Source organism: Cyanistes caeruleus, chromosome 6 (assembly GCF_971803275.1).
Source record: "Cyanistes caeruleus chromosome 6, bCyaCae1.hap1.1, whole genome shotgun sequence".
Lineage (NCBI taxonomy): Eukaryota > Metazoa > Chordata > Aves > Passeriformes > Paridae > Cyanistes > Cyanistes caeruleus.
Window position 1 is genome coordinate 45,904,347 of NC_141706.1, and position 11,714 is coordinate 45,916,060.

General features: G+C 54.1%; 1 protein-coding gene across 1 annotated transcript; it reads right to left on the reverse strand.

Annotated features, from left to right (window-relative positions):
- Window positions 1-1,305: 1,305 nt before the first annotated feature.
- RPS6KL1 (ribosomal protein S6 kinase like 1) lies at window positions 1,306-9,163 on the reverse strand. The gene is made up of 10 exons (XM_086893321.1): window positions 8,854-9,163; window positions 8,453-8,577; window positions 7,592-7,684; window positions 6,747-6,794; window positions 5,890-6,022; window positions 3,612-4,520; window positions 2,723-2,812; window positions 2,489-2,571; window positions 2,112-2,207; window positions 1,306-1,984 (listed from the first exon to the last, which is right to left on the reverse strand). The coding sequence occupies exons 1-10, from the start codon at window positions 9,083-9,085 to the stop codon at window positions 1,874-1,876; spliced, it is 1,920 nt and encodes a 639-aa protein (XP_086749447.1). The 5' UTR covers window positions 9,086-9,163; the 3' UTR covers window positions 1,306-1,873.
- Between the last annotated feature and the right edge of the window lie 2,551 nt (window positions 9,164-11,714).

Consider the following 11,714-nt stretch of genomic DNA (forward strand, 5'->3'; position numbering starts at 1 on the left):
CACAAATAAGTTGAGTGGAAGAGAAGGTTTTGATTAAAAACTGCTGCTTGCACTCAGCCTCTCTGCTGGTTTAGGATACAGAGGGTCCACCTTCACTTTGTATATAAGCCTGGGGAAGCGTTTATTCTGTCTGGAGCTGCAATAAATGAGGCCTTTGCATCAATTGGGAAAGGAATATACAATCAAGGTTTTAAAATTATGCAGCTTAGCAAACTGCTTTATTCTGCCCTGTCAAGGTATGCTGAAAGAGAGCAGTGCTTGAAACTTCCTTTTGACTTGGGTGACACCCATGGCACTGAGTTGCAAGATGCCATGCCGTGGCTTTGGACACAGGGTCCTTCCTGAACCTCCTCTGAATCACAGGACTAGGGAGCTGGTACACAGGCATGCAAGGCTGCAGCTGGAGGGTTCAGCCAGTGTGAACTGCCATGGTGAAGAAAAGGCCCAGGCTCAGCTGCTCCTGCTCTCTGGCCTTCTGTGGCAGTAGTGGTCAGCTCCTTGCTCAGTCCTCCAGTTTCTGCACAGCAATTGAGGTGTCCATACCTTTGCTGCTGTAGGAGATGAGTTTATCTAGAGCTCTGCTTCCCTCTGGTGGGCGAGCACACCTGCTGCTGCCTCGGAGGGTGTCTTTACTGCTGAGTGCAAGCAGGAGCTGGAAGCAGCTAGCCACGGAGATGTGCTGCTGGTACCAGTAATTCCTTACTATGGGTGGGAACTGAGCAGTGTGAGGGGGTGCTGGGAGAGGAGGGCCAGAACTGCACCACTGCCATTGTGAGCTCATCCTTTAGCCTGTGGCTTTGACTTGCACAGCTGAGCACAGCAGCCTCCACTTCAGGCTGTCAGCAGACACATCTGTTTGTGCTGCTTTTCCTTTAAGCCAGGAGTTTGTACACTTGGCCTCCTTCCCTCTGTGCTGCCTCTCAGAGTTCACCCCTTCAAATCCTACCCGTGTTGCCTACCAGGGATGCCCATATTCAAAGCATGGCTGCTGTCCTGCCAGTGGAAAGGAAGGCTGGAGCCACAACATACAACAATGACGAAAGGCTGGAAGAAAACCCAGGCATTTCCCAAATCCGAACTGCAGCCATGCAGACCTGAGGTGCTATGGGGCAAGCAGGAGCACAGGGACAGAAGGCCAGGCATTCAGTGCCACCTTTTGGGGTTTGGCTGCAGGCTGCTGATGGCTGGGGGTGACACCAACCCAGAGTTCTGAGGCAGGTTTCACAAAGAGATTTGGGGCTCTGTCACTTAGTAGGCTTGGCCTACACCTGGCTGGTGCAGCTCAGAAACAAAAGGACACTTCTCTAAGTGATACTGAATAGTTTATTTTTTTCAGAGGGCAAGGGGGAGAAGAGCAGAGGGCTCCTTCTTGTGTCACCCCTGCAGCAGGGATGACCCACACACACATGCATTCAGGGAGGGGCAGAGACCACGGGCTTGGGCTCCAGCCAGCAGGGCCCAGAGGGGCTGCATTTGAAAGCCACAAAAAGTAACAGAGCAGGGGAGTCACTGTGGTAGCAGCAGAGATAAAAAACACAGGGAGTTCCAGGGCAAGGTGCTGAACTGAGGAAGAGATGCCCCAAGAAGGGGAACACCACCACTTCCCAGAGGTGAGCACCCAGGTTCCTTTTCCCACCAGAGAGGACCTGGAGAAGACAGCCTGGCCCAGCATGATGCCTCCTCTTTGAAGATGCCAACAAACAGAAGCAGAGACAGAAGGACATGTAAGGCTGCAAAGCCTCATGTGTACCCCACCTCAGGGCCGCCTTTGAGGCAAGCCTTCCCCAGCAGGCAGTGCTGCCCGTGCCACCTGGGGTCACAAGTGCCAGGGAAGCGGCTCAGGGCCCAGCTCCTTGGGGGAAGGACAGCCTGCCTAGCCCACCAGCTTGTTCCATGGGACTGTGCTGAAGAAGGAGTGAGACTTCAGCTTTGTTATGCCACCTCCTCCAGAGCCCAAGCGCCGTTTTGGATTGTACTGCAGGAGCTGCAGAGAAAAGCAGTGGGAAAGGAAGATGGGGAAATGGGGGACACTGGAAAATGTACCCAGACTGGACCCTGCCTTTCCCCAACCTCTAGTCCCATTCTCCCTCCCATTCACCCAAGCCACTCACCTCAGTGAGCAGCGATGTCGCAGCCAGGCTGAGGCCCTCTGGCAGATGCAGCTGGGTGTGAGGATGAATCCCTGATGGATGGTTTTGTGAGAGTGGCTGCAGGAGATAGAGCGTGATGGTAAACAGAGGCACCCAGGAGGAGAGGAGCACCCTGTTGAGTCTTCATTGACACATAACCCCAGGCCTACACGCCAGCATTTAAAAGCCAGGGCCCTTAACACCCAGAGAGCAGGCACAGGCACTGGGAATCACATGTCTGAAGGAACCTGGCCAAGAACTGAGGTGCCAGCAGGGCAAGGCACCCTCCCAGCCCTATACAGAAGGCAGCCATTGAGCCTTCTCCTCCCCTGTCCTTGCATAGCTTATCAGCCTCTTACCACTCCTGTCAGCAACTCATACAACAGAGAGCCAAAGCTCCAGCAGTCAGCTGCTTCAGTGGGCTCCATGATCCCCCCGACTTCTGCAGAAAGAGACAGAGAGGGGTTAGAGCTGGAGGCAGGGAGCACCAGTGGCCACAGTGCTGGTTACATCTCGCTGCCTGCAGAAGCCCCCTCTCTCCAGTTGGTGCCACTGGACAGAGAGCTGGAGAAGCCAAGGGACACATCCATTACCTGGAGCGCTGTACAGCTCTTCTCGTGCCTGGCTGCAGTACTGGGGCTCCACCTCTGTCCACTGGCCAAAGAAGGTGAGACGGACATGACCTGTAGAGCAGCACCAGAGTCAAAAGCAGGAAGGTTAGGACAAGAGCGAGGACTTTGGCATGAAGCCAAGCCATATCCCTGCCACTGGGAACCAGTGTACTGGGTCCCTGTCATGCCCTGAACACACAGAGGCACTGAGCATCCCCTGGCACCACACCCCCCCCTCTCCCCTGCTGACCTCCCAGTGCTTGCCCAAGGTGCCCAGCAGGTGAGACTGCTTAGGTGGGCACCAAGCTCACAGGTCTCAGTGCAGGCTGTGGTGAGGAAAGCAGCAGGTTTTAAAGGGGAAGGTTAGCTTTCTCCTTCCAAATCTCTCTGCATTTTTCTTTTCTTAAGCAATTTGTAGTTCTCTAGTTTGTCCCAGATGTTGCCAGCTGAGCAGGGACTTGCACTGACAGAAATACCCATGGCTCCAGAACATCCCCAGCAGGCAGTTACTATAAGCAGGGGAAAACTAACCCACTAGTCCTGCTAACCTCAGGCACAGCTCCCCTGGTCTCAGCTGAGGTCAGGATTTCCGAGGCAGCCAACCCCCACATGGGAGCAGGGGCAATGCATTTCTGTGGCTATGGCCCTTGACTCTCCTGCTGCAGAGCCATCTCTTGTAATTATTGCTTGGAAAACCTAAGTCAATCATCACACTTACAATTTCAGAAAAAACAAACCTTCCCAGACTCCCACCCTCCTCCAAAGCAAACACAAGAAAGTCCACATCTTCGGGAAATGGGGCAAGCAGAAGTCTCCCAGATGAGAGACCAAATTCCTCCTCCTTGGGGCAGCAGCATGGGGCATTACCTACCAGCTGTATCAAGCAGCAGGTTCCTGGGGTTGAGGTCACAGCACAATACACCCTGTTGGTGAAGTCCCTCTAAGGCCAGGAGGATTTCTGCTGCCCACAGCTGCACCTGCTCTTCCTTTACAGCCCAGGCTCTCCGGTTGTTCCCATGGGAAGCCAAAACCCTGCATTGTCCTGATGGTGGCTGTTTGCTGAGCCGGCCAGAGGTCAGGCTTGCTCCCCACGAGGGCTCCCACATGGCTGGGTCAGGCACACTGGGTTTGTCAGAGCTGGACAGGGCAACTCCAGCAGGAAGCTGCCTCTCACCCAAGGTCAGGAGGGGCTGAGCCTGGGAGGCCTCAGACACCTTCTGAGTTGGTAGTTCCCCTGCCCCTGGCTGGCCCCCTCTCACAGTCTTTGGTACAGGGACAAACCCCTGGGGAAGCCTGGGGCTTTGTTGGGAGGCTGTTCTCTCAGAGATGCAGGCTGTGCTGCTGGTTAGATCATTCCATGGGTAGACAACCAGGCCCTGGCTGGCAAGGTGGCCAGGGCATTTGTCTGAGGCTGGTGAAAAATGGTCCACAACACCAGACACAGTCTGTGTCACACTCAGATCCTGTCCTCCAGGTGCAGCCACCCTGCCACCAGCAGGAGCCAGGAGAAGCTGGCAGTGGTTCCCTGAGCCAGAGTCTGTGGGGCCAGGAGACTGCTCCTGCGGTAGTGAGGCATCAGTGTTTCCCAGTACTCGGTAGTTCACAGCGCCTGGGAGGCCACTGCCTGTCCAAACAGGGAGGATGGATACTTGGCTACCACCCTGGGAGTTTCCCACACCATCCTCTGTGCCACGGTCCCTCAGGGCCTGAATGGTGTTTGAATTGGCACAGTCCTGCTGGACACAATACTTGGAGCGGAGGTGAGACCACAGTGTCTCCCCTGGAAAGCAGAAAGGAGAACAAGTGATGAGGCAGAAAGTATCCCTGGTTCCCCCACTGTCGACATGGCCCATTCAGGCCCAGCCCACGGCTCACACTGGTATCGTGACTGAGCATCACTCATCTCCCCAGCAGCAAAGCTCAAGTCCATGCAGAATACATCCCTGCCCTACAAGCACACCATGCCCAATGCCACACCTTCCCTAGGACCTGGCACACCTAAGTCCCATTCCCTCCTCCTAGCAGCCCTCTCCCCATTCCGCACAGTCTCCTTGATCCCACCTCTGCCACTTCCATGTGACAGACAAGCCACATATTCACAAATGCTCCTGATCCCACTGCCATTCTCATTTTCCCCTGAAAGCCTTTCCTTCCTGTGTGACAGAAATGTCAGAGAGCTCCCACAGCATGGCATGAGGCCATGGGTCAGCAATGAGCCAGAGCAGCAAACCCTGGGGCCCACAGCATATTGCCAGGGCTTCCCAGCCTCACTACATTCAGTGCTGGCTTCTTTCTGTGTACTTATCCTATAGCAATGCACAAGGAGTTGAGCCTGCTCTCCAACACACCTCAGCCTCCATTTGTCATTACTGGACTCCAACTGCTGCTCCCTACACATCCATTCAACCAGCAGAGAGTAAATAAGCTCTGTGGGACAAGCCTCCACCTTGTCATACTTCTTCACCAGGACCTGGGACAACCTCAAGTATGCCTCCTTGATGTACCCAAACCCCAGTATGCTCATTGCCCTTTATGCCCTAATTTTCCAACTCCTCTCTTGGGTATAATCCCAAAATATGGTGTGACCTTTTGTAACATAAAAAAAAGAAAAAAAAAAAAATTATAAAGTTCTTGTCAAAAGATTGTTTTGTTCTATAACATTCAGGTGAACTACATCTCTTCATTTTCCTTCTCCATCACCTTCTTGTTATGGTCAGACAATGCCAGAAAAATGAAGAGTTTTTCTTGTCAAGGTGCTGGATCACATCAACCTCATCACCTAAAGGCGTGACTGCTCTCTCCCACGAGGCCCAGTGGCTCATCTCTCTGAAGTCTGAGGCTGGTTTCCACATAACACACCCACCCACACACAACCTCTTTCTCCTTGTAGGTCTCCTTAGGCCCATTTCTAGGTTACATCCCTTGCCAGTTCTGATCAAACCTCTGCAATCCACAGCTGAGCAGCTCTGTTCACTAAGTCTTCAAGCCCTGGTACCCACCAGCCTTCTATGAAGAAGACAGCTTACGCTATCACTATAAAAAAACAGTCCCAAAACAAGAGGAGAAACATACTTCAGATTTTAAAGACAGGACAGTTAGGGATGAACCAGGATGCTTCACAGATGGGAGGCAAGGCTGTTCTCACTCACCCTGCACATGCTCCAGGTGGAGGAAGATGGAGTCCTCACTCACATAGTAGCACAACAGCTTGACCATGAAGGGGACCCCATGAGGGATGATGGTCTGTCGCTCACGGGTCTCAACGTGGGATTTGGGGAGGCTCTGAGGAGGTACAGGTAGATGGGTGCTACAGCACAGTAGGACTTGGACTCTGTGCAGCCTAGCACCTGGCAGGGCTGGAGGCCAGACAGCCAGGAGTGTGCCTTCTGCCACGTCACCCATGATGGAGCTCCCCAATCTGCACAAACTTGCAGCTCATACAGAATCTGTCAGTCCCCAGCAGCCAGCTGGGATAAGGCAGCACTCTGCAAAGCTCTGCCAAGGTAGGGCCCTCCCCATCTGCACTGTGGGACCCAGAGGCCACAGCTGCTCCAGAGCAGCGACTCCTCTGCAACCACCCTGCTCCATTTCAGGGACAAACCTGCCAGCCCAGCCCTTTCTCCTCTTCCCCTGGAAATGATGCTTCTCCCTCTCATGCCAGATTCTCCTTGTCCAGTTATTGAAGTACTTCATTGTTAGTTCCAAGGGCACTGAAAAATACTCTAGGACTTGTACTGAGCACACCTCACAACCCGTTTCAGGGGTTGACCCAGTTTAACACAGGCTTGAAGTGCTAGAAGTCAGAGAAACAGCTGACCAAGGAGAACCACTTCCCTTCTGATCACAGAGGATAGCTGAGACAGCCAGAAGATTTTTGAACCATGAACTTTGTCCAACCTCTGAGAGCTGCTATTTTTTATCCACTCATCTGCCCCAGCCATCAGCTTGGACAAGGTGGCCCCAGCCTGAGAGGGAGAAGCAGGCAGATGAAACTGAAAACACCCACCTTGAGTATAAAGGTCTCACCAGTGGCTGGATCCTGGACAATCTGCACCTGGGACAGTATACACAGTACTGGTTATAAGTGGTGACCCAACACACAGCCTACAGGAATGACCCAAGGGACTCAACTCTGGAACTGAAACTAACTCCTACCCAATTGGAAGAGTTTTGTGAGGCTCAGACCCCTACTCTTGAAAGACAAAGCACAGGTTATTGGCAAGGAGATAGCCATGCAGCCAAGAAGCAGGAAATTAATTAAACCAAGAGGTGGCTCCCATGCCTGGTTTATTTCCTTCACACTGAAGGGTTTCACAGTGCTCTTTCTGGGCTCAAATCTAGGCCTCAGCAGGACAGGAGGATCACATCAGTCCTGACGAACTGAGATGTGTGAACAGCAGTGGAGAGAAATGTACCGTGTGTGTGGATACAGTAAGCCTGGCATCTTCACTCCAAGATAATGAATTTCTAATTAGCTTATTTATCCAGATAGTTCAGCTTCTGCTGAAGTCTAGATTATCCACAGGAGTCCACCATTGTGGCACCTGGGCATCAAACACAATTGCATATGTGGGAAAGGACGAGATGCATAAACCTCCCTGTAAATGTCTTGGGAGGTCTGGCAAGCAAAAGTAATGGGGACTTTAACAGATTTCCCAATTAACTCCTTAAGGGGTCTTGAGCCCTCTCCTATGAATATTTCTGGGTGGGAATGGTGTAAATGGATACCCCAACATTGCTTGATGAATGTGCTGAGGGCTGGCACCCCATTCCAGCTGCTAGGACCCTCCAGCTTATGCTTCCTTTGATCCAGCCCCAGCCTCAGCCCCCATCTCCAGGTGTAGTCATTACCTTATCAATCACTCCCACAACCTTACACCGTCTCAGGTTCTCCACTGCTGAGCTCAGTGTCCGGATGGGCCGGAAGCGCAGGCTGCTGTAGCCCTGCAAGATGGTAAGAGAAGAGGATGTAGGACCTAGAAATGCACTTGTCCATTACAGTGGGTGTAAAAAGTCCCCGCATTTTCCAGAGGAGGCAGCAATACTGCTCAGCTGGTCAGCATGCAGAGACAACACTCCAATGGCCATGATTCACTTGTGGTATCAGCTGGACCATTTCCTTGGCCAACCCCCGCATTTCTAAACTTTTTTGGGAAAACTTGCACTTGCAGCAGAGGTAAAAATCACAAAATTTTAAGCTAGACCTAGACTGCTTCAACATTAAGGGGATCTGTGTGGACGGTAGTTGTCTTTCTCCCTGCATTCTTCCCACTAGGCTCTGACCTTGCTCTGCCTCACTCCCTTCTCCCTTCTTTAACCACCTCTTTCCCACAATGCAGAAAGCAGCCATTGCCTTTGGTTTCCATACAGATGGAAACGATGAGAGATAGGAAGATTTTTAACATTTGCCAGGGTGATTCCCTGCGGTGGCTTCAGCCTCCACAAAAACGTCCACACCCACTACGGTGGCAGCAGGCTAAGCATACACACTTTGGAGCGTGGGGTCCTGGAAGCGCCCCCTCGGCTCCTTTATCCACTGGCAGGCCAGCACACTCGGCAGCGTGGCGTGCCTGCCTTTTTCCCTACACCATCTTAGTGTGGCATCCGGCCGAGGCAGACAAGGAGGACCACTGGGGTTGTTTTATCTGCGTGTCCGCGCCCCCACCGCGTTTCCCAGCGCCGCGGACCCGCGGCCCCAGGCCAGCCCCTCACCGTGGCGGTGCTGCTGCCGCCCCCCGCCGCCCGCTGCAGGTGGCAATTGAAGATTTCCTCGGCGCGCCGCAGGTACTGGGTGATCTTCCTCTTCACGGCCTCCCGGCGCTCCTTGTTGGGGTCAACTGCGGTGGGTGCAAAGGGCGGCTGTGAGGGGCCCGGCTCGGCCCAGGGGGACTGGCCACAGTCCCCAGGGGGATGCCCCAGCCCTCCCAGCCTCCTCCCGGTAGGGATGCACTCCCTGTCTCCGTGCCCGCAACACGCTCCCTAAAGGGATTTTCCCGTCTCCTTGTCATTCTCCCTGCAGGGATACCTTGGCCCCTCACGGGACTCCCGATAAGAACGCCCTGGTTCCCTGGCTGGTGTCCCCGGGGGGATGCCCCGGGGGGCCGCACACACACCCTGCACGCCGCGGAGCAGCACGTCCACGCCGTTCTGGTAGTGGTTGAAGGCCTCCTCGTAGTCCTCGCTGACGTCCCGCTCCAGCGCCAGCCGCAGCTGCCGCGCCGCCTCCACCAGGTAATCGCGGCGCCCGCCGCCCTCGGGCCCGGCCGGCAGCACGCGGCCCCGCCGCTGCCCCAGGTACACCCGGGCCTGCGCCCGGGAGCAGGGCTCGGCCTCCGCCCGGCTCATGGCCCCGCGCCGCCGCGACTCCCAGCGGGGCTGCGGGCTCCGCCGGGGAGCGGCGCACGCCTCGGGCCCTTCGCTCACCGGCACGGCCCCCCCGGCACGGCCCCCGGCCCCGCCGCCCCCGCGGTGCCGCACCTGGGCAGCGCGGCCGCCAGCATCCCCCGGCGCCGCCGGGCGGAGCGGCGGGGGCGCGGCGGGGGCGGGCTGTGCTGATTGGCCGCGGATGAGATCATCATCATCATCACCATCATCATCATCACCATCATCATTATCATCATCATCACCATCGGCATCACCATCGCCCCTCGCGGGGTCCGTGCCGGGTCCCCCCGCCGGGGTCCCGCCCCGCCCGAGGCAGGCGCTCCACCTCTCCGTTAACGCGCGCTGAGCGCCCTCGCTCCACTCGCTTTATTGTCATCCTTATTCACCATTAATTGCTCTTAATTAACCAAGCTCCCGTTCATTAAGTGATGACTTTTGCCGCCGCGTTTCCCTCCTCCCATAAGGCGTAATTAGCTGTGTTTTAGTTAGCCTTTGTCTCTGCCGTCGGCCCGACAGGTGCACCCGTTCCAGCAGCTCCCCACTGCCACAGTTAAGGTGCTGTGTGTCCTCGTCACTTCATCGTGGCCAGCCCAGAGTACCCCTGGCTCTTCCCAATTTTCTCTTTCAAGTTTGTGCCGTTGGCCCTGACACTGGGCTCTCAGCTAGCCCTTCTACCAGCTCTTGCAGACTCCTTGGGTTTTACAAATTTATTCCGAATATGCACCACAGGGAGCATCACCACAAATGCATTAAGGTGCAACAAAGTGACAGCATGATCGAGATCCCAGCTGGTGGTTAACATGCTTTGTATGTGGAAAATACCAGTCTTCAATTTATCATAAAAACATGTATTCCTGCCCTCCTGGCCTGGCTTTTGCTTGGAAGGCCAGGAGGCCTTGCAGGGTCTGCTAGATCACTGCAGCTATTAGCAAAGGAGGTTTGCTGAACCAGGAGTGCCCAAGTGGTTACTACCAGCTGGCCAACTGGTTTGCTGTGTCTGAGGGATCCCAGGTTAAATAACTGCCTTACCACAGGCATGGAAGGGCACCTGCAAAGAGAGGAGGGCTGGAATGAAATCTAAGGAATACCCTTAGAAAAACTGTGCTAAGATTGTTTGGAAGAGGGAAGCCCCTGCATCTTTGCCCATCCCTTGCTAGCTTATGCACGTGTCCCATTGCAACAGGAAATGATGCTAAGATGGGGGTTTCCTTTTTGTCAGGAGCTGCCCTGTGCTGTGCCATCACAGCCACACCAGCCTGGTCAGTCACACTGTTCAGCCCCTGCTGGACCTGGTACTTGCTGTGGGACTGGCAGAGGGGGAACCAGTTTGTGGCTGACCTGTGGTTACTTCACACCCTGCACACACTTGGAGGGGATCTCCCCAGGCTCAGGTCCCCATGGTAGCTCTTTTGCACAGCCCAGCCTGCTAACAACAGAACAGGACAGCAGAGCCTGTGCCCACAGCTCAGCTCAGCATCCAGCAGCCAAACACTGCCTCTCTTACAAAGACCATCTCTTTGGCTGTATGAAGGTATTAAGTGTGCCTCAGAGGGCAGGCCTAGGCAGATGCAAAGCCATCTGCTTTGTAAGACAGCTCACTGCCCCAACATGATCGGTGTGCTTGATTCTCTGGTTTCTCCTCAAAATGCTTCCAGGTTCCTTTTCCAACCGCTGCCTAACAGAGACCAGTTTTTTCTGCCCAACCTATTTTTATATCTCACAGTCTCTGAGGTATTTTATTTCCCACCAGAGACTGGAGGCTCCTCCTTGAAGGAGAACCAGGGATGAGAGCAGGGGTGCTGCTGGCACGACTCACCTGCCTGGCTTCAGCAGATCTGTGTGGACCTGGAGAGGATAGAGCACAGGAAAACCACAAAATCCAGCACAATGTATCTGTAGAGTGGTTTGGATATTGAGGTGATGAGATATTGAGGGAGATGTGAGGAGTTGCCAGGAGGGTACAAAACTCAGTTAAGTTCTTCATCAAATACCTTTGAAGTGGCCAGAACAGAGAGAGAGCCGAAGGCATCAGCAGGAAGTGCCTCAGGGATGTTCCTGTGAGGAAAAACCTTGCAAGGGAAGAAGACTTGTACCAGCCCTGTGGCACAACTGCCTTTACCTGTGGGCTTCCAGATTTGCATGTCAGTGCTGGACAGAGTACATTAAATATGGAAGATTACTTTTAGATTAACCTGTTAAAGAGCTTGTGGTCCTTGCTGGGAAGTGGGAACTGCCAAAGCAAAGCCAGCACAGACAAATAACAGGGAGAGGAGTGAGAGCTGCCTTTTTTCTCACAGGCTGAAATTGACACATGAGAGCTGGCAAAAGCTTAAAATATGCTGCGATTGCAAACATCACTGGCTTCAACAGGCAGGATTTTGCCAAACTTTGTGAGGGTGCAAAAGACTTGCAAGTCACAGTCAAGAAGTTAGGACCTCAGTGATTCTTTATTTGCATGGAGACATGGGAGACCTGCACAGGCATGGCCAGGAGATGCTGCTGGGTGGCAGAGCTCTGATGGCATCATTTGCTCAGGGAGACCAGAAGTAAACAGGGAAGTTTTAACAGCAAAGATGCTATAACTCTGGGC